Raw genomic sequence first — 23,145 nt, forward strand, 5'->3', positions numbered from 1 at the left:
GATCATTGATTGATTCTCGCTGATTTTCTCAAAATATGAATTGCATTTGATAAAAATATGCAAATATAGTATTGTAATATACATTATTCATATAATCCATTCATTTATAATATGTTATTAATATAATACATTCCTTTTTTAAGATCTGTAGTTTATTTTGAGTCTAAAATTTTGTTTGTTTAATGTATTTTATAACGTGTAGAAAATGTCAAATACAAGCGATTATTTCAGGAACTCAATTGAGTATTTATAAAATATATCTATAATGGATAACATCTAATATTTATTTCTTTTATATGAAATGTATTGAGTATTTCCTAAAATGTGTAATTTATGTATGTATATTAGGTTTGCATTTTTACAAATCTCTACAAAAATAGAATGAATGTATTTTTATAAACATCTCTTCAAAATGTGTATATATAGATTAAAAAATACAATCAATTACAATGTAGAAAAAGAATATAGAAACGGTGAATCAATTATATTATGTCTAGCATGTAAAATACCTAAATATAAAATATATTTCATAAAAACATGACATTTAAATACATCATCAATTACTGAGTATATTTCTGACTACAAAATAAATTATGAAAAATATATTCCATTTACTTGCCCAAAAATGTTATTAGATTTGTATCTATAAAATCAAAGACATTTTTGTCCCATAACCCCCCCCCCATAAAATATTGCTTTATATTTTGCATAACTTTCCAAGATCCATATCATTTGCTTGAAATATAGCAATTTTATACCCCACACATTTTAAACAAATGTAACTCAAATAAATGTGATTATAGGATTGTGCATATTTTTTGCTTTAGCGTTTGACTTTAGGCTTTTAAATGATTTCTCACAAGTATTCATGGATTAATTTAAGCTTCATTCTGCAATTATTTCTAACAAAATATTCAGCTTTTTGCAATCGTGATTTGGGGATTTAAAATTCTTCCATAACGAGATCGACATTTTTCATTTTGCATTCATGTTGAGCTTGATTTGTTTTTTTTTTTTTTAATTGCTGGGAGAATGTGCACATTTTCTCTTTTAAACATCCATTGACTTTCATTGTTGGTATATAAGGCTGTATTATTCATCTTGGTTTTCGCTATTCACATACTTTTCAGCATGTTCTTCAATGGACATTTTTTTAGACTTTAAAACGAACTTGGCATAGTACACAATTTTATTTGTATTTTTTTTTTTTTTTAGCTTTAAAAGGATTTCTTTCAGTTCAAAAGCTGAATTCTATCATGGGTGTGAAATATCATGCACGCAAATCTGTCAAAAGCAAAGCGACTCACCATGTTTTGTGTCTCGGAGGCTTTCCACTTCCAAGTAACGCACGGATTGCGCAGCTAACTTTGCACATTATATTTCCGACTCCTCCTGATACTGATAACTGTAAAAAAAAAAAAAAAAAAACACACAACACTGTCGTTAGTGCATTTAAATCCAGCAGAATACAATTTGACGCAATTAGACCCCAAAAATCTGATCGATTAAAAGAGAAAATACGAGTGCAATTAGTGATGGATTGAAAAGAGAGTGTCAATTTCATGTGCCAATCAAGTGTGTGTGGGGGGGGGGGGTGCGAAACCCCGTGAATAGCTCCTCTCATCATTGAACGTGCACTTAAACGTGGAAAAAGTGAAGAGACTGCAAATGCAGATTGGGCCTTTGACGGGAGACAATAGTGGAGTATGAAAAGAGCCTGATTGTCACACTTTTTGTGTGTGTGTGTGTCATTATAGATGCATTCATACACAACTTATGCCATGTCAACGGTTCAAGTAGCTAAAGAGGTGAAGGGGGGTTCTCCCTTCAAAAAAAATTGGGGGGTGGGGGGAAAGAAGTATTTCAATCAAAGTTGTGAGACGAGCAGCAGAGGACTTGGTTGGACAAGGGAAGACATGCAGTTGGAACCAGAAAGTGCATGCATGAGGGAGAGACGTAGATTTTATTCCCAGAGAGATTCATTCATTCATTCATTCATCTTCCGAGCCGCTTGATCCTCACTAGGGTCACGGGGGGTGCTGGAGCCTATCCCAGCTGTCTTCGGGCAGTAGGCGGGGGACACCCTGAATCGGTTGCCAGCCAATCGCAGGGCACACAGAAACGAACAACCATTCGCACTCACACTCACACCTAGGGACAATTTAGAGTGTTCAATCAGCCTGCCACGCATGTTTTTGGAATGTGGGAGGAAACCGGAGCACCCGGAGAAAACCCACGCAGGCCCGGGGAGAACATGCAAACTCCAGACAGGGAGGCCGGAGCTGGAATCGAACCCGGTACCTCTGCACTGTGAAGCCGACGTGCTAACCACTGGACTACCGGGCCGCCCTTCCCAGAGAGATTGTGAGCAGTATTGTTTTGGAGGTTATTCATCTTGAGTTAGCTGTTAATTTTTCAGTCAGGTAGTACCCATTCATTCATTCATTCGTCGACTCGGAGAAAGTCCGTATATCGTCAGTCACACAGTTGTCCATCGACAAATAGCTGAGATTCAGTTGTTCAGTTCAGTTGCAGTGTAGAGTGTACAGAGTATTCGGATGAGTTTTGTGAAACATCCATGCACGGTCGGAATTTGGAGGGAAGCGACGTCACAAGCGTTCATCTCAAAACTGCAACAAGGGTCACTGTGCAGCAGGGGGCCTTCAAGAGCTAATGTGAATGAAGATAGGTAGCAACAGACCACTTGACAATTCATTCATTCATTCATCTTCCGAGCCGCTTGATCCTCACTAGGGTCGCGGGGGGTGCTGGAGCCCATCCCAGCCGTCTCCGGGCAGTAGGCGGGGGACACCCTGAATCGGTTGCCAGCCAATCGCAGGGCACACAGAAACAACCATTCGCACTCACACCTAGGGACAATTTAGAGTGTTCAATCAGCCTGCCACGTATGTTTTTGGAATGTGGGAGGAAACCGGAGCACCCGGAGAAAACCCACGCAGGCCCGGGGAGAACATGCAAACTCCACACAGGGAGGCTGGAGCTGGAATCGAACCCGGTACCTCTGCACTGTGAAGCCGACGTGCTAACCACTGGACTACCGGGCCGCCCCACTTGACAATTATTTATTTATTTTTTTAATGGCATGGGTCATGCAGGAAGTAGATAGTGTCTTCTCCCCACCCACATCCATTCCAACAATGAACCAATTAGACATCCTAACTATATTTATTTATTTATTTATAGTCTGAAGCGACAGCAGTGTGGGTTGAACATTCCGACATTTGTTTTCAAAACAATGAAAGGTATGGCTTATATATATTTATACACACATGCACACACACCGAGACACACACACACACATATACACGCCCTCACACATAGACAATTAGAAGCATGTTGATGCTTTTGCTCAATACTAAAAAATGTCAACCTACCGGTACTTAGAGTTCAGCAAGCTGTCCACATGGCTGTTCATCATCTTGGTGCTGCTGGAAAGCGCAAACTCTGCCGGTAAGAACTTTGAACAAATTACAACCATTCCAAATATATATATATTTATTTTTTGCATGACACTCTGCCGTTTGTTTTAGTATTTGATTGAATTTTATTTTTGTTTCTAACTTGGTTCTTGTTTTTAATTGGTTTATGATGAGTTGATTTTATGTTTTAAAATTATTTTTACCCAACACCTATTTTCAATTTTTTTTTCGTAATTCATGTTGAAATAAATGTATTTGTCCTTTTTTAATTTTATTTAGTGATTTGACTAATAGTACAATTTTGTTGAAATTATTTTTAAGCCTCGATTTTTTAAAACGGGTCCAATCCTCTTTATATTTAATTGCCTATTTTTTGTACTTTTATTTTTACCATTATTATTATTGCGTCTGCCATGTTTCCCGGACATTTTTCTGCAGATACCCGACGGAGACAAACTTAACATGTCAACTGCCACCACGCTTATTGCATCACTTGAGCAAATAATAGAAGTCGTACAATTTTTCTCGTACCTCTGCTGAAGAGGTTTGCAACGTGTGGTCTCTCCGAGGCACCGTAGTGCGGGGACTTCAAAATGCACGCACTTTAAGCTAGCTGATACTAAATTCTACATGCTGTACCTTTCATTGTCGTATTTATACTATACAGTATCTATTACCCTTTTGGTCTTCTGTAAAGATTAAATCAACTAATTGCAAAAATTAACCAAATTTTTTTGGCGGCCCGGTAGCCCAGTGGTTAGCACGTCGGCTTCACAGTGCAGAGGTACCGGGTTCGATTCCAGCTCCGGCCTCCCTGTCTGGAGTTTGCATGTTCTCCCCGGGCCTGCGTGGGTTTTCTCCGGGTGCTCCGGTTTCCTCCCACATTCCAAAAATGTGCATGGCAGGCTGATTGAACACTCCAAATTGTCCCTAGGTGTGAGTGTGAGTGGTTGTTCGTTTCTGTGTGCCCTGCGATTGGCTGGCAACCGATTCAGGGTGTCCCCCGCCTACTGCCCGGAGACAGCTGGGATAGGCTCCAGCACCACCCGCAACCCTAGTGAGGATCAAGCGGTTAGGAGGATGAATGAATGAATGAACAACGAAAAACAGCTTCATACAAGGCTTGTATTTATGGAATATATGCATATGTGTGTGTGTAGGCGGGGTTGAAAAGATGCATATAAAATGTAATCAACTGTATTCAAGCATATTTAAAGTGAAAAATAACACGATAAAGTGGATTTATGCCATGTCTCAATGGCCCAGTCACTTCCCTGCTCCTTGCAGGGAGCGTTGCGTAATATGGCGCGCATGTTTATCTATAGCCCGTTTCGTTCACCCCCATAAGGAAGCCGTAAAGCCGCAGCGTGTCATTATCTGGCTCAAACCACCACCATGGAAAATTTAAAAAACAGGAAGCTCATTATCGATAGGATCGGAAAGTTTCGACTGCACACGAACTTCCCGCGCTTGCATTGCGCGTTACATCCATTATTTGTGGGAAGGAACAACGTGCGAATCCGCCTAAGGGGTGCAACTCCCGCCTGTTGAAGAAAACATTTGAATGGTCCTAAAAATGAAATGCCAGATGCACGTGGAGAATCTTCCATCCAGTCAAAGCCCTTTTGGCCATCCCCCCCCCCCCCCGGCAGATACGATCGCAGTACGTCTCCGTATCTGGCCAACTCGACTTTCTTCTTTGCAGTCAACCCTTGCTGCTACTACCCTTGTCACAACTCAGGAGTTTGCGTACGATTGGCCGCCGAGAGCTACGAGTGCGACTGCACCCGCACCGGTTTCTACGGGAAAAACTGCACCCATCGTAAGTCCAACCGCCCTCTTCAAATGGCTTCAGTTACCGCGGAATCGCTCAAGGAAGAGACAAGTGGGTGGATGACCAGCTAGCGGGAGGCTACAGAAGGGAAGGCGAGGCCTTGGGCCACTGGAAGAAGCGAAAAACGCTAGCAAAGGAGCTGATGGGTTGGTCGAGAAGGGAGAGGCAGGAAGCCGATTGGAGTTTCTTGAACACATCTGCAGACGGGGAGGTCGCTAGCTAAGCTCAAACGAGAAATTTAGGTCAGGATATGAAAGGAAAGGGGCAGGCAAGGAGATCCCGGAAGGAGAAAGCGATGTGGAGCGAGAGCCGATTTTTCACGTTATGATCTGACGATTGTTTTGCCTCGAGCCAAAAACGGAGGTCTGAGCCAGCTCCAGATAAGCCGCCGCATCAGGGTTAGGTGATAGAGTGGCCAACAGAAGATCGGGTTGGATCGACGCCGCACATGATCACATTTACTGAACTGGAAAAAAAGACACTTGTGGAGAATTTGTCTTGGTTTTCTTCTTGCCGCCTAGCGGAGTTCTGGACCTGGGCTCGACTTGTGCTCAAGCCCAGCCCGGAGCTGGTCCACTACTTCCTGACACATTTCTGGTGGTTCTGGGACGTGGTCAACAACTCGTTCTTGCAGGACACCTTCATGAGACTAACACTGACTGGTGAGCCGCAAAACCAGCCATCTTTAGCACTTGTGAGAACTTGACACTACTTCTTAAGGTTAAGGAATGGACTCCATGAGCTTAAAAGTTCTGGATTGGTTTCCTTTTTGGATGTGTTTCTGTCTATGGATGTGCTTGATCACCCCAAAGTGCGCAGTGAGCTCATTCCCAGCCCCCCGACCTACAACACCAAGTATGGCTACCTCAGCTGGGAGTCCTACCACAACACCTCCTACTACACCCGAATCCTACCTCCGATCCCACACGACTGTCCTCTCCCCATGGGAACCAAAGGTAAGACTTTTAAATCCTCGGACGGCGCCAGGATAACCCAAAACGTTGAGATCATTTTTTTAAATTAATTTTTTAAATCGGCCACAGGCAAGCCTGATTTGCCCGATCCCAAAACGTTGGCCGAGCGTTTTTTCCGAAGGCGGAAATTCCGGGCGGATCCAGGGGGCACCAATGTGATGTTTGCCTTCATGGCTCAACATTTTACCCACCAGTTCTTCCACACTGACCATAATGTACGCGGAGGTTTCACCAAAGCTCTTGGACATGGGGTGAGTTGTCTGATATTTAACCAGAGGCCAGGATTCAATGAGGTCTGGCTGTCCTAAATTCATCTTTCATGGACAGGAAAATTGTCATCAGAGTAGAACATTCAGGTCATGGTTGTCTACTTTGAAGGCATTTTGACTTCAAGTTCAAGCCTTCAATTAGACTTTTTTTTCGGAAAGGAAATTTATCATCTGTGTAGATTGTCACTCAGGTTCTGGTCGCATCCAAACTTTGAATCAAAGGCAACTAGATCGACTTCAACCAGGTCATTTTGCCTTCAATTCCGGAGGAAGGTTGCAATTTTTTTTGTTTTTTGTTGGCTTATGTGTTTTATTTTGCAGGTCGACGCAAGCAACATCTACGGCAATACGCTCACACGGCAGTTGCAACTTCGTCTTCATAAGGACGGAAAGATGAAATATCAGGTGAACAACAAACATTTTGCGGGACAAGGTAGACCAGGAGTTTCGAAACTTTTACAGCTTAAAATCAACGTTTGATTTGGTACATTTCCGGAACACAATTTGGGAATACGTGTCATGTTTTGACTTAAATTCAAGGAGACAAATCCAATAACTTTGGATCCCTACCAGTATCCGGGTCAGGTTACTCTGTGTTTGTGGCCAACCGCAAACACAATTTTAGCTCCCATATGAGCAAATCTCTTTTGGGTATCTTATATGGTCGATCAATATGAAGGTTTCACAAAAGTTGTGGTCTTTTACTGTACTTGGCATGTCCCCAGCTCGTGAATGGTGAGGTGTATCCCCCGACGGTATCCCAGGCACCCGTTCACATGGTGTACCCGGCGGGCTTGCCCTCCGAGCAGAGACTGGCTGTCGGTCATGAGCTGTTCGGAATGCTGCCAGGCCTGACCTTGTACGCCACCTTGTGGTTGAGGGAGCACAACCGAGTGTGTGACGTCCTCAAGTCGGAGCATCCCAGCTGGGATGACGAGCGGCTCTTCCAGACCGCCAGGCTCATTGTCATCGGTAACGTGTGACGCTTACTGGAACTCGAAAGGCCTTCACTGAGAACCACTTCCTGCTCGGTGAAGATGGGGTGAATGTGAGTGTGAATGGGCGTCTGTCTTTCCACGTGCCCTGTGATTGACTGGCGACCAGTCCAGGGTATAGTCAGCCAGTTCCCATGACCCTGAACAAGATTAACGATACAGGAAATGGATGGATTGTGTTCTTTTCAAGACGAGGTCCTGGAAGTTGAGTTCTAACTACAGTGTGTGGGGGTAGGGGGATCGCATTCTTCAGCCTGTTCCCTCAAGTCCGGCTGTTAGTGGAGCCTTAGATCCAGGAGGCGAAATGTGGGTTTCCGTCTCAGTAACGTCCTCGCTTGAGCCATTGGCGATTGCCTTAAGCGGTGGTTTGGAAAGACATTTGGTCATGGCCATTTTTGGGATTCTCTGGGGGTGCGATACTCATACAGGGTCTACGGACAATTGTGGCTTGGCACCAAAAGGACGTAATTCTGGATAAAAGTGAAGAATTTTCTTCATGTACCATCCAAGGTCATCCTTTGGAGTAGGGTGAGAAACTTTGTCATTCGAGGGAAAGTCAGAGACCCGACACCCTAACATCCATCCATCCATCTGTTATTCGGGCCGCTTATCCTCACGAGGGTAGCGGGCATGCTGGAGCCTATCCTAGCTGTCCTCAGGCAATAGGCGGGGAACACCCTGAACTGGTTGTCAGCCAATCACACGGTACACAACAACCATTCACGCTCATATTCACATCTAGGGACAATTTAGAGTGTTCAGTTAACATACAATGCATGTTTATGGAATGTGGGAAGAAACCGGAGTACCCAGAAAAAAACCACCTATACACGGGCAAACTCCACACAGGATGGGTGGAGCCTGCAACCGGAACCCGAACATCTGCTCTGTGTGTTTTATTTTCTTGACCTCTGCAGGTGAGATCATCAAGATTATCATGGAAGAGTACGTGCAGCACCTGAGTGGCTACCTGTTCAAATTCAAGTTTGATCCCTCACTGCTTTTTGGCCAGCGCTTCCAGTACAGCAATCGTATCGCCCTCGAGTTCTGCCACCTGTACCACTGGCACCCTTTGATGCCGGACAGCTTCCATGTAGATGGCGATGACATTCCGCACTCGCGTTTCTCCTTCAACACCTCGCTACTTTTGCACTACGGCGTAGAAAAGCTGGTGGATGCATTTTCACGGCAACCGGCCGGACAGGTAGAAGAAGACGAAGAGAGGAATGCTTGCTGACACCGTTTAGCTTTCATAACATGTCCTGCTGTTTTTTTTCCTCAGGTGTGCGGAGGTCGAAACTCTCATGAAGTGGTGCTCGAAGTGTCCGAAATGGTTATCCGACAATCCAGAGAAACTCGTATGCAGCCCTTCAACGAATATAGGAAGAAGTTCAACTTGAGACCCTACGCCTCATTCAGAGAATTTACAGGTACACGCAAGAAGAAAATGGAGGATTTTACAAGTCGGTGCATGCCAGATGTTGTTCGTATCTCTACTGTGCTGACAATTTCCAGATATTTTCGTCACATCCGAACTGAAAAGTACAAAGACTCATGCTAGCTGTTTATAGTTTTTATGCTAACCTAACTGTGAACAACCTAATATTCACAGACATTGTTGTAGCTCATTGTACTACAAGTAGGTGGATTCATAGTTGCTATTTCTATTCTTTATGCCAAGATAAGTTAACCGTTCCAAGCCAAATGCGCATAGATGATGATGGTGTCATTTATTACGCAATCAGTGGAAGCTTTATTCAAGCTACTTCTTGTCTTGATGCTAAACTAAGATAGGTGTTTCTAAGTATTTAAGTTAAGCTTTGCTAGCTGTCTGCTGTTGGGTTTACTCGGCTGAAGATGTAATCTACTGTACAAAATCAAGGAAGAGTCATACTGTTTGTAATCTTTGTGTTAAGCTAAGCTAACTGTTAATAGCCGGTTATTCACAGCTATTGTTGATATTTACGACAAGGCAAAAGAGTCATGTGAGCTGGTTGTATTTACGATTCGATCAGGTAGCTGTTGCTTGTTTTTATGCTAAGCTAAGCTATCTGTTGTCATTTACCAAACGACAAGTAGGAAAGACTAGCCAATGCTCACAGATGTTGTTCAAAACGTGAAAACCATCATGCTACTTGATGCTAAACTAATCTAAATAATGTTACCTTTCGATAATATCATTGAACTTTCTTGTTGCAGCCAGAAAAGCAGTGTGTCTGTGGCCTATTTTACATTACTTAGCAGCTGGTTAAACAGGGAATACAAATGGCTAACAAATGACACATGCTACATGCTACACAAGGTTAATGTGAGTGTGAACTGCATTCGACTATAAATAATATTTTTCCAAAGTAGATGATGAGGACATGGCAGCCGGTTTGCTGGAGTACTACGGCCACATCGACGCCTTGGAATTCTATCCGGGTATCCTTCTGGAAAAGCCGCGCCCCGGTTCCATCTTTGGAGAAAGCATGGTAGAAATGGGCGCCCCCTTCTCGCTGAAGGGCTTGCTGGGCAACCCTTTGTGCTCACCCGAGTACTGGAAGCCGAGCACCTTCGGGGGGGAGGTGGGCTTCGATTTGGTCAAAACCTCCACCCTGGAGAAATTGGTGTGCCTCAACACCAAGTGGTGTCCTTACGTCAGCTTCCAAGTTCCTCTCCATCAGAAGGAGACCAAGATCAAGAAAGCTGAGGAGCTTTAACTCATCTAAGTAGGAGACATGATCCATAAAAGAGCCCCAAAAACTGGCTTGGTAGCGCTTCCCTGGCAGTTTTTTATTTGAATTCACCCCACAAAAGCATTTCAGTTTGCAACATGAAATTGAATATGCAAGTCTGTCATGAGTAGGCCCACAAAAAAAATTCTCAGGAACCCATTTCTGAAAAGATACAGGGAGTCAGTTATTTCTGTCCAAAGTGATTCCCCCAAATTTGGCCCAGCAGACTCCCAGGAATATTGGCAAAACTGGTTTCACTCAGCAACTCAGCAACATGAAATTAGTCAGCCTGTCTAACTATGACAAAACCAAAAATGTCTCAAGTGTCAAGAACCCAAAGACACAGGACGACAGCCATTTTGGTTTGTTCTTGTTAAGATCCCTCAAAATATGGCTCAAGAGTGCCACCATGACTACCAGAGTTTCTCTGAGCAACTTGAAATGTATTAGGCATGTCTGTCAAAGGTAGACCCACAAAAAAATCCAGGTCCAAGTTGTTTTAATCTTTATTTTTGTTTTGTCCAAATATCATGGTTCTTGGAATAAATGCAAAGCAGAAGAATATTGCACGTCCTGTCTCCAAATATCCTGTACACTCACTGACAAAACAAGACTGCTGTCTTATTTTAATGAACGGCACATGTGACACAAGCATGGTTGTAGCCCCTTGTCGCCCCCTTTGGTCTTTTAAAAAAGATAACAGTCAATTTTGTATGTCACACTAAAATTCAACAAACCATAATGCTACTGGCATAACATTTGTAATAACAAAAAAAAATCCTTGGCTGAGTTGCTAAAGAGTAAATACACACGGCACATTTCAATCTTCATTGACATCAATTACTAACTCAGAGAAATCAATATTATCATCTAATGTAAAACAATACACAGTAATTACAACAAAGATGATGAAATGGGATGTTACGGAAAATGCAACAAAGGCATTATAAATCAGATGCTAAGACTTTTATTTACATATACTGACCAAAAAAAATCTCATTTTCTGTATACTTTAGTGATGCCATAAAATGCTCTTTAAAATATATTTTTTAATATTATCAGAGTAATTTGATTGGATGTTTCGTAAGAAATTGAAAAGTTTTTTTGAACCAGAATTGGGCGATTTTTTTTTGATCTGACTGTTTTTAGACTGTTGGTTCAGCCATGAATGGAGCAACACATTTGTTTTTGATTAAGATTACGATGGCGTCCTTGGAAAAATGTCACAAAAAGTTTGAGAAGCCCTGCTTTAAGTATCCCGATTGACTCTATTATTGAATTCATTTGCTCTGATGGAGTCTGGCCTTGTCGTTCTCCTGCTTGTTATCCAACGTAGACGTGGCAACGCTCGTACCCATCGCGGCGGCGACCACCGGATAAAAATGAACGTCCACCGCCACGGTGGCGTGCCCCACCGAGACGTGGTGCGAGATCATCAGGGGGGCGCCACCGTGAGACACGCTGAGGCTGTGGTGGACGGGGGCAACCAGAGACTCTGTCCCCCGCAGGGTGAGTGAGGACCGTAGGTCGGTGTCGGGGCGGGAAGGCGAAGGGAAGGAGGACGGGGGAGGCAGGGTGTCCTGGCACAGGCTTCGGTTATCTGCCGTTATGCTAGGCCACTCCTCTTCTGTCAACTGCAAACTGGGAGTATTGGGAGTGCTGGGAGGACCGCGGCCCTTCTCTTCATCCTTCATCTCCTCCTCCTCACTGTAGTCAATCTAGGACGTGGGCAAAACTCTTAGTGGGTATGCTTGCCCTCGGGGACAGGTGGGTTACAACCATTGGCGGGAAGGAACATTTTGCAAGCACTCCTTTTGCATAAAATGCTAAGAGTCTGCCAATAAGATCTGTGTCAAGTCGATTTTTTGGCGAGGGAAGCCAAATCTGGATTGTGTGTCATGTATGTACTGCAGGTACTATACTGCTCTCTAGTGGCCAAGACCTGTACACTCAAAGATGCAATGCTATTAATTAGCAGAATGAGTGCAAAAAAATGTAATGATTCAAAGGCTCAATAAAAAACATTTAGATGGTAGCAAAGTACACGGTTTATCTAAGTGAAGCCCCTCAACTCACTTCAACAAAGTTTAAAAAAAAAGTTGAGTCAAATAAAGTGTTTGTGTTATTTGGCTAGTATCTTAACTCCAGTTGCTGTGTTGTTTGTGTAAGAGTCAAATTTCTTAGGTCAACATGAGTCAAGTGATGGACAGTGCCAAGGACCGGCCCGGAAATACACTGGCTGTTCGGGAAAATTAACATATTTCACCGAAATCCCCGATGGCCACACCACCCCTGGTTCTCCTGAACTATAAAGTGTAAGTACTTTTGCCACTTATGTTGTACCTTGGTGTCCACGACGGGCTCGGGGTAGGTCTCCACCGTTAATGAGCGGGGGTCCTCACACGTGGGCTCCGTCTGGACCGTGACCAGACTCAGGCCTGGAGGTCTAGCGCCGGTGTCTGATGTGTTGGTGTTGTGTTCCGTCACGACCAAGCACTCGTCGTCTTCGAAGGCCCTGCATACGCCATACGGAATGCCAGGTGAGCACACATACGTTTGGGGACTTTGGGAATCAATGTTTTTCTACACACCGGTTTTCGTACGGTGGCCCTGCGTGGTGGCGCTCAGCGTGACGCATGGGGACGCCGAGGTTCCTCTTGGCTGTCGAAGAGAACAGGAAACGTGTGCTATGTCCTTGAACTGCTGCATTTGAAGAAACTCATAGGTGCTACAGGTAAGCCTTCAGATGCTGCCTACTTGTCTTTAGAAGGATAGTAGTCGAGAGAAAAGAACGCCGCACCAGAAGGCCTACCATGTGTGACTGGGAAAAATATTACCTATGAGTCGTTCAGTAGATTAGAAAATTAAGGCTGCATTTGAAAGCCTTCCCTGGGTGGTCAATTAGGATAGTACGGGGTGTGCCATTCCCATAAATAGGACTGAATTGAAGGCATTCCAAAAGTGGCATATAAGAAACTGTAGTGGCGGTGTTAGCTTCAAAGGTCAATAGCGCCTTTCGTGTGTAGCAGTGAAGAACAAGAAGCATTTTGTCCTTAACTAAACAGGAAAAGTGTGTACAGTTGTTGTCCAATCACCTGTCCTTGGCAGGCTGCACTTGAAGGCCAATGAGAAAGAAACCAGCATTCACCAAAAATGAGAGTACAAAGCACCAGGAAGTAAAATGAAATGAATTGAAAGGGAGGGGAAAGTCTGACTTGGCAGCTAGCGTGTGGACCAGAGCTCTGTATCTATTTCTAGCAGCTTTAGAGCGCCTCGATGTTTTCCGTGAATGCGTGCACGGCACCATGAGAAAAAAGTGGAAGTACCCTGAGGGGTTTTGGGCTGACTTGGCCGCTTTAGAGCGCCTTGTTGTTGCAGCGTTGAGGAGCCCTACAGCAACTCGGTGGGATATATTGCAGCCAGCGAAGGTTTTAAAGTGCTCGACTTGTATTTTATTGTCGTCCTTTATATATTGCCAAAGTTAGCTTCCATTTGTTCAGATCGTTTTACAGATATTTGATTGACAGTTGACATTTGATCCGGACGTAGTGTCAGTGGACACACCCATAGCATCTGAGTGCAGACAATATTTCTTTCTTATAATTGCGAAGCCTCAGTTTGTACACATTGTGATTTATTTTTTTTCAATCATTCGGATTTGGAACAACGCTTCTCTGTGCTGTCAAATTTACAAGACATCATTTTTTCAACGTTTAGGATACACCGCTCCTTTCCTTCATGTCCAGAATGCAAAAGAATGAGTGCTGCCATGAATGAAGTTGTAGCAACAAAATTTAATGTCATGCTGATCAGTGGTTCAACAAAAATTCTCCTGTTGTCACAATTCATCTTTCTTCAGCTTTGTCTTTTTCTTTTCATTTTTGCCCTTGCCCAAAGTCGTAGTTCTCTTTGGCCTAGGCTTCCATGCAACATTCCGCAAAGGCTCCTTTCCTTTGTCCGGTTCTCTCAACCCCACACACGCCTTGGACATCTGGTGGCAAAGAAGGGCGTCCATTCTGTCCCTTTCGCCTGATATGAAAGCGGCGTAGAAGTCATCGTAGTGGGACTCAAAGAGATTCTCACAAGCGGCCTCCAGCTGGGCTTTTGGGAAAGTCTTGTTGCCTTGCAGTTTTTTACACACGTCCATGTCGATGATGAGCTCGTCGATAGCGAGCCGGCGTCGTCGGGCCGAGGGCTCTTCCATCACTTTCTGGAACTCCTTGGCCACCAGGACGCAACTGTGGCAGTAGATCACGGGGTCGATGTCTTCGGCCTGTACGTGCAGGAAGACTAGGCAGCTGCACAGCGCCAAAAGGAGCGCGGCCGCGTTACGAGACTGCAAAACAACCATGCTGGCTGACAACCTGGCAGCTCTGAATGTGAATGCGGGGAAGCCGCAACTGACATGACAACAGATTTTTCTGGTTTTTCTGGTTGTCTCGCAACCGTTCCTTGCATACTGCTCCGTAGATGTTAACCCTTGCAGACTTTTCCCATTCAAAGTACACGTCCATCCATCCATTTTCCGATCCGCTCTATCCTCACGAGGGTCACGTGCGTGCTTGAGCCTATCCCAGGTGACTTCAGACAGTAGTACACCCTGAACTGGTTGCCAGCCAATTGCAGGGCTACACGCAGACAAAACAACAACTCACACTCACAATCACACCGAGGGACAATTTAGAATGTCGATTGTGTGTCGACATTTTGTCGATTAATGTCAATTTAGAATCAAACTACTGTGCGTTTTTTGGACAACCTGCAAACCACACACAAGAAGGCCTGAGCCGGAATCAAACCCCAGACCGCTGCACTGTGAGGCAGACGTGCTAAACATTTGACCCCACCGTGCCGCCTCCCAAGGACACATTATATAGGCCACCCTTGGAAGGCCTTCAAATGTGGCCTTCTTATGTCACTTTCTCTTTTAAATAATACACAGCTACTTCATAGTCACCCAATGGATGCCTTCAAATGCAGCCTTCTTTTGACATTTTTTGCAGGATACTTCACACCAGTACTATCCTTCATAGCCACCCATCACGAGCCGTAGAATAGGAAGTTTTGTTTTTGTTTTCACTTGTTTTCTTAAGGGTACACCACCGCCATCGTTGGAAGGCCATCAAATGTGGCTTTCTTTTCTCTTTTTGGGGGGGTTTCAATGCCAGTATTTTTCACGGCTATCCTTGGAAGGTCTTCATATATGGCCTCTTTTGTTTTTTCTTTTACTACTTCACTAGTGTACTTCATAGTCAACCTTGAAATGCCTTCAAATGTGGCCTTCTTTGCTCTTTTTGGGGAGGAATCCATGCCAGTATTCTTCATAGCCATACCTTCATATATGGTTTCTATTGTTGTTTCCTTTGATACTTCACCAAAATACTGCATACTCACCATTGAAAGGCCTTCAGATTCAGCCCTCTTTTTGGCAGGATACTTTGCTCCATTACTGGTCTTCATAGCCATCCAACTAAAGGCTTTCAAATTTGACTTCCTTTGAGATTTATTTTGTCAATGCTACCCCACTACCATCCTAACTGGCTACCCTTAGAATGCCTTCAAATGCAGCCTTTTTTGTGCTTTTGCATCCCTTCATCGCCACCTATCGAACAACAATATAAATCGGATTACAATAATTTTTACTCTGACTGTTCTTAATGGTCCTTTAAATACAAGGGTGTTTTTTTGGGGGGGGGTATCACTTATTTTAAAAATAATACACTGCTACGACTACTTCAAGCTTCTGCTTTCATAAATGGCCACATTTGGAACGCCTTCAAATGCAACATTCTTTTGTTGTTTAAGGATCGACTGCTACAATTCTTCAGTGTCGCAACAAATGGCCTGCTCACCTTTTTCCTTTATTTACCGGTACATATGCACATATTCCTCCACCAAAATCATTACCAAAAATATAATAATGAGTCATCTAATCAATTAAGTAGTCATAAAACATTTAATGTACGGATGATCAGTGGTTCAACGGTGCTTCTCAATTTATCAGAACTCATCTTTTGGTGCAGTCTGCGAATGCTGAGCAATGTGAACCTCTTCCTCGTCCCTGTGAGAAGCCTCTGTGTGCTCATCCACAAATTTGCTTTTGGTATCCCAAGAAGATTCTTCCTCCTCGTCCTCTTCTTTCACCCCCACACATGCTGTCGACTTCTGGTAGCAAAGGATGCTCTCCAACAAATGCGGTCCTTGACTCAACAAAGCTAGGTAGAAGTCCTCGTAGTGGGATTCAAAGAGTTTTAGGCAGGCAGAGATTAGCTTGGAACCCTCGCCGGGAGGCAGCATGTTGCACACCTCGTTGTCAAGCATGAGTTTGTCGAGAGCCGCCCGGCGTTTTCGAGGACGAGTCGCTTGCAACTTTGTCTCGATCTCTTTGGCTGCCAGTCGGCAGCTTTTGCAGTAGGTCTCAGGATCGATAAGCGTGCTTTGAACACGCAGGAAGACGATGAAGCTACAAAGCGCCAAAAGGCCGATCTTCATTGTGTAAGACTGCAACGCACGCATGTTGCTTCACAACGACCAGCCCTGAATGAGAAGGCCGGGAATCTGGAGCTTGCAAGACGAGGCATTTTCTGGTTTTTCTGGTTTTTCGTGGAGTAGACTGAACACACGCCCGCTGTTCATTGGTCTTATAGTACAGCCTTCTTTTCAAATGTATTTTTCAAGGAAACATTGGTACTATTCATGGGCAAATTTGAAATGTCTTCAAATGCATCCTTCTTTTGACGTTCTTGTCGGATACTTCACAACGATACTCTCCCCAATAGCCATCCACTGCAATACTTCAAATACAAACATCTTGTTAAATTTATTTTTAAGGATAGTACTGCTATCCTTCATGACCACCTTGTAAAGGTCCTCAAATGCTGCTTGCTTTTGCCACTTTTCAGGAGACTTTAAAGCGCTACTACCTTCCAGAGCTACCTGCTGAAGTGTGTGGCAAAATGCATCCTGGCTACCATTGAAATGCCTCCAAATGCAACCTTCTTTTGACATTCCTGAACAATTCTTTATTAGATGTATTCTCCAAGACCTCGTGCCTTTCATAGCAATCTGCAGAAGTCATTTTAATATGGGAGTTTTTTGGCTCTTGTTTTTTGTTGTTGTTGTTGTTGTTTTTAAGAGATGCACCCAGTACTATACTTCATGGCCACCCTTGGAAACCTTCAAATGCGTCCTTCTTTTGACCTTTTGGGTGGAGACTTTACCACACGTCTGTCCTTCATCGCCAACCACTTAAACCGGAGTTGGTGACCCCTGCTTTACACCAAAAGGCTCCGTCATTGCTCCTCATTGACGGCCTTCAAATACGGCTTTTTTTTCAGGATACACCACTGCGATACTTCGAGGCCACCATTGGAACACATTCAAATGCAGCCCTCTTTTGACATTTCAATGAGGGTCTTCAAATATGGCCTTTTCGCATGTATTAGTGGACACTACCACTATCATTTCTGGTCACAACAGGATGGCCTTCAAAAGTGGTCTTCTTTTGTCATTTATTGGATAATACAAAAGTACTATCCTTCATGGTTACCCTTGGATCGCCTTCAAATGTGGCCTTCTTTTCTTGTCTACTGGGTGACACATTGCCACTTTCCCGAGTGAACCTGTTAACTGTACCTTTTCGTGGGACTAAAAGAGACCAGAACTGGACCCACCCCATCGAATTACTTCCCTTAACCAACCTTGAAGTTATCCTTATTTCTGTACTTGCTGACCTGCACGTCCGGTGGGCGCTGGCTCGTTCCTCTGAACCATAGAGTAGAAGGCCACTGTGATGAAGATGAAGGCCAGAGACACGCCCACACCCACCACGATGGGCACGTCGTGTTTCTCCAGGACGGGCAGCCACGAAGGCGACTGCGGGGTCACCCTGGAGCTGAAAAGACATGCGAGAAGGTAAGGGTCAATGAGCGCATTGCCACCCTAAATGATCCCTTTTGGTATCTGTGTCCACCTACCGAGGGTCTTTGCTGGTCATGGGCGACTGCGACGTGTTCCTCTGCTCCTCGTCTCCCTCCTTAGACGACGCCACCGATTGATCCTGCCGGCTACCGTTTTGCCCACCGGAATCGACGAGCCCTCGGACCTCGGCAGGTTCCGCCGTCGGAGTACGGGCCTGATTGGAAGGCCTTTGGAGAGAGTTTTCGAGCCGGACTGGAGAAGATTTGGTAGCGGTGGTGTGAGGCGGACGTGTGGATGCCCGCGTGGTGGGGCGAGCATCCGTTTGAGGTTCGGGGTGCTGAGGAAGCTCCATCGGGAGGTTGGGGTACGGCGGTGGCGGCAACATTGGAGAATGCACCTGAGTCACCAAAGGCTGCACTGGAGGAACGCTCGTGGACCAAAGTTGTGGAGACACAGATGGGGGCAAGGAGCCTGAAAGTCATCATGAAAGAGGTAAGGCTTCATATCCCTATCATGTTATACTTACATTTAAAATGTAGTTGGAGTTTTGTGGTAAAAAGTTCCGAACATTTTTAAGAGTTTTATGAGAATGAATAATTGATTGTAATTAATTAATTAATTAATTGAATCCCTCCAATTTTTATGAGGAAAAAGTTCCTCATATTTTTAGTACAGTATTAATAATCATGTAAAACATGCATTGGGGGGGAAAAAAGGATCGTAAATTCAAAAAATTAATGTCGTATAATATTTACAATTCGTAGATCCATATAGTAATTGTCCTATAATATTCATTCATTCATTCATCTTCCGAACCGCTTGATCCTCACTAGGGTCGCGGGGGGTGCTGGAGCCTATCCCAGCTGTCTCCGGGCAGTAGGCGGGGGACACCCTGAATCGGTTGCCAGCCAATCACAGGGCACAAAGAGACGAACAACCATTCACGCTCACACTCACACCTAGGGACAATTTAGAGTGTTCAATCAGCCTGCCACGCATGTTTTTGGAATGTGGGAGGAAACCGGAGCACCCGGAGAAAACCCACGCAGACCCGGGGAGAACATGCAAACTCCACACAGGGAGGCCGGAGCTGGAATCGAACCCGGTACCTCTGCACTGTGAAGCCAACGTGCTAACCACTGGACTACCGGGCCGCCTGTCCTATAATAATATTTAGAATATAAAATAGTATTTGGCTTGTTTTTTATAAATACCGCATTTAAATATATAGCCCTAAAGTTGTATTTTAATGAGAAATAGTTGACCTGATTTAAAATTTTAAGAAACTCCCAAGGTTGCCTGGGTTTAAAATTCGCCCGGCCGAGTGTGTCACTTGTTGCTAGGCAGAGTACGAGCGCCATACCCGCGACAACGAGGGTGAGCGTGGCTCGGCTGCGACCGAGCGCGTTGGAGGCGTCGCACACATACGTGCCTTCGTCGTAGCTGCGAGCTGACTCGATGCGGAGCGTGGCGTTCCTCGTTCTGAATGAGAAAAACGCCATTCAAAGCTCCACATCGTTCTTCCGACGCGGCGTGTCGACTCACCCCGAGGTCATCTTGGCCCCAGTCCGCTTTGAGTGTCCTCTCTTAAGCCAGCTGATGGACGGCGGGGGCTCGCCCGACGCCTCGCAGTGCAGGGACGCTCGGCCCCCTAGGGCCACCGTTAAGGCGGGCGGCCGCACGGTCACCGAAGGGGCAGCTAGACCAGCAAATTGCGATCATAAAAGACCCCTTCCTCTTCCGTACAAGGCCTCAAAGTAGGGTTTCGAGCCAGGGTTGGGCTTTCTAACCAGGGTTTCACACCTTGGGTGACAGTTTCAAAGTAGGATTTAAAATCAGGGGTTCTAGCCTCGGCTCGGGTTTCAAGGTAGGGTCAATGTTTCAGAGTAAGGTGTCAAGGGTTAGGGTTTCAAATCAGAGTTACAAACCTCAGTTTGGGGGCTCAACTGAAGATTTCTAGCCCGATTTGTGTCGCATGTGAGGGGTTCAAAGCTCAGTTAGGGACTCAAATTAGAGCCCAAAAAAAGGGTTATGGTTTAAAGGTAGGGTGTCAAGTCGGGTTTAGGGTTTCAAAACATGGTTGTGGCTTCAAAATAAAGTTTCAAGCCTGTGACAGGATTTGAAAGCAGGGTTTCAACCCGTGGTTGGGGTTTCAAGTTTCGATTTCAAGACATGCGGTTGAGTTTCAAATTTTGATCACAAGATAGAATTCAAGTGAGGGTTAGAGATTCAAATGAGGGTTTCCAGCCCGGTTATAATCAAGGAATAGGGTTTCAAAGTCAGGTTTTAAGCCCGGCTTCAGCTTTTAAGTCAGTATTGACATGAAATGATGATTTTTTTTTCTACATCTTGTCTTCCGAATACACACATCCAAACCAGCGCCGGGGAGGAAAACATGAAAGTATGTTGAGTACCGAGCACGGTGAGCCTGGCTGGCCTGCTGGTCCTGCTGATGTTGAGCGAAGGGTTGACGGTCTGGCACACGTACTCGCCACTGTCCTCCACGCTCACATTGACCAGATGAAGCGTTCCCGACGTCTTCTTCTGACGCCCGCCTCCGTATTCTCCCTGAATGAGATGGAGGAAAAACATAAATGAGTTTCATTCCGACGGCTTCCTCGTAGATATCGATTTCCTGCTTGTGGTGCAGCACCTGGCTTTGCCTCCCTGTGGTGACCACACTGCCATCTTTGATCCACAGGATGGCGGCGGGTGACGAGCTTTCGCCGGACACGCAGCGAAAGGAGGCGCCCTCGCCTTCTTTGACCGTCTGATTCCGCGGACCAAAGAACACCTCCTCTAAACCTGACCAAACACCAGGCACCATGTCACGTCCGTGACAAAATGGCAATACTATCGTTTGTCATCGGTGATACGGTCAGAATTATTAAAAACATTCAACTTATTCAAACACAAACACACACACACACGCACTGTTATCAACTGACAGATGAAAGCTAATAGAAAGCATGGACATTAGCTTCAAGCTAATGTCTACGGAGAAGCTAATAGCTTAGCATCGCTGTAAGGATGCAGTTTAAAGGAGCCTGTTATATCATGTCTATGGCAGTTTTTTTTACTCGGGAGAGAGCGCCCACTTGACTAACAGAGGGCAGCCATCTTAAAATGTCAGTATTACTGAGACCTTCTGTTCGGTTTGAGCTAAAAACGCTGTTAGCAGCGCATGTTGGCAATTGAAAGTCATCTAGATTAGTGCTAAGATACATTGCAAAACGCCATCAACCAGCTAACGTAAATTAGCATTGATTCATTCACGGGGCATACATTCCGCTTTGTGGGAACAACAATGAAGCACATTTTATTTGGGCTTTCGCTGTTCACCGTCGACTTACCCTTGGACGAGACTGTCACGGTCAACAGGATGGCGAAGCAGAGGCCCGGAATCATCTGTGGAGGGCAGACGTGCATCCTACTGCAGAACTCCGCCATCAAGAAAGCATCACCTAGCTTCAGCCATTGGGTCCACGTTGAAAAGCAGGTACTGGAGTAAAGTCCAAAGTCAATAGACCGACAGACCTCATTGATACAGTGATACACTGATACAGTGTATCATATCAAAGGGCTCGGTTAACACTTTCCAGATCTGCAATTTTTTTTTTTCATATGCTGAAGGAATGACGCCCCCAAAACACATTTTCGCAAATGTCTTGATAGAAACTACCAAACTACTCGCACTTATTAATGTGTTGTTTTTGTTTTTCTCAAGCCCCTTTCCCCGCTTTCCCCATTCGTCCCCTTTGGCGAGCGAATGAATCAAGCCACTTTATAGAGTGCGCCGTGCCCTCAATGGAAATGACATGAAACGAGGTTGCCGAGCTTTGTACTGGCATCATCAACAATCTTCTCTTTCGCCGGCGTCTGATCCTATAGGCTTTCATGGAGCTCCTGCCCTGCGCGTGGAAGGGGATGGAGCACGCGGCAAGCATGCTTTTGGCTTATGTAACGCGCCATTAGCATGACACTGAAGAAGGCACAGTTTTGATCTAGCTGAGGGACGCCGCATTTGAAGATGAACGGGTTACGGTGGAGGTGTGAGGCTCGAAAAACGGATGCGTTGGGTGAAGGCACGGGTAAGATGGAGCCACGAGTGAGTGAAAAGCGTGAGCAAGTTGAGCGAGTGAACCACCGATACGTGGATGGAGTAGATAGCCGAACAGACGATGGGATGAATGTGTGGGTGACCGCGTGAGCGAATCTCATGAGGCAATACAACATCTTGCGAGCGCACACATCAGCCACAGCCACAGCGGTGGTTGACTCACGCAAGACAAGAGAGCATTGTTGCTCTTGAGTCAACTCGCCCGGTGGCTGCGAGCTTCACGCCAAGCGCGCGTGGGCGTCCGTTTGTATGACTCACAAAGCTCCGAACGCTTCATTTACACCTGTTAGCATGTCAATAACATCTCTACTTGCTAATTGGAAATCCTCCACTTGAACACTTAACTCTCTGGATTGACTGCAGCATCCCCCGTTGCTCAGTATCAACCACGGTAATGACACACACACAGTAGACAAAAATGCATGGAGAGTGACAGGTGAATACATACCAAATACTGAAGTCTTTGCATGCGTGGTCTTTACAGACCCGCTGTGTCCGACCCTCTGGTGTGCGGACTCTCTGTCCCCTCGATGCACTCAGTCAGTCGAGAGGGCGCCAATAAACAGCTGCCAAACACACGCACGCACACACATACGAGTGGCCGTTCAAGGCCGTTATTGATATAGCACCTTTTATACCCGAGGCGACTCAATGTGTTTCACGCAAACAACGGCACAACACTTACAAGCCTTTACAACCACAACACTTAACGATATTCAGGCGCAAAGCAGAGGAAAAAATGGTTAGGAAATACAAATAAGGTTGATACAATCCTCCACATTTTAAAAATTTACAAATGTTTAAATTCAAAATTGCAGCCTGAGCGATTTGAAAATTTCAATAATGACATAACTACCTACCCTTCTACCGATATAT

The 23,145-nt window shown here is 45.0% G+C and overlaps 2 protein-coding genes across 5 annotated transcripts; one reads left to right on the top strand and one right to left on the bottom strand.

Moving 5' to 3' along the window:
• The first annotated feature begins 3,168 nt into the window (after positions 1-3,168).
• Positions 3,169-10,791, top strand: ptgs1 (prostaglandin-endoperoxide synthase 1). 4 transcript variants are annotated; one of them, XM_052068858.1, is made up of 11 exons: positions 3,169-3,263; positions 3,406-3,471; positions 5,146-5,262; positions 5,796-5,936; positions 6,087-6,230; positions 6,318-6,499; positions 6,839-6,922; positions 7,243-7,489; positions 8,430-8,716; positions 8,795-8,942; positions 9,865-10,791. In XM_052068858.1, exons 1-11 carry the CDS (start codon positions 3,257-3,259, stop codon positions 10,212-10,214), a joined length of 1,773 nt encoding a protein of 590 aa, XP_051924818.1. In that variant the 5' UTR covers positions 3,169-3,256; the 3' UTR covers positions 10,215-10,791. The 4 variants fall into 4 exon arrangements, with proteins under 4 accessions (XP_051924818.1, XP_051924819.1, XP_051924821.1 ...); XM_052068859.1 differs by having other exon boundaries at positions 3,187-3,263; positions 9,868-10,791; XM_052068861.1 differs by lacking the exon at positions 5,146-5,262 and having other exon boundaries at positions 3,220-3,263.
• A 136-nt stretch (positions 10,792-10,927) lies between these two features.
• Positions 10,928-20,988, bottom strand: LOC127602104 (uncharacterized). Its single transcript, XM_052067956.1, has 9 exons — positions 20,803-20,988; positions 20,564-20,717; positions 19,695-19,848; positions 19,513-19,631; positions 18,206-18,620; positions 17,963-18,123; positions 12,821-12,890; positions 12,573-12,744; positions 10,928-11,947 (listed from the first exon to the last, which is right to left on the bottom strand). The coding sequence occupies exons 1-9, from the start codon at positions 20,974-20,976 to the stop codon at positions 11,510-11,512; spliced, it is 1,857 nt and encodes a 618-aa protein (XP_051923916.1). The 5' UTR covers positions 20,977-20,988; the 3' UTR covers positions 10,928-11,509.
• Between the last annotated feature and the right edge of the window lie 2,157 nt (positions 20,989-23,145).

This window comes from Hippocampus zosterae, chromosome 6 (genome assembly GCF_025434085.1).
Source record: "Hippocampus zosterae strain Florida chromosome 6, ASM2543408v3, whole genome shotgun sequence".
In the NCBI taxonomy this organism is placed as follows: Eukaryota; Metazoa; Chordata; class Actinopteri; order Syngnathiformes; family Syngnathidae; genus Hippocampus; species Hippocampus zosterae.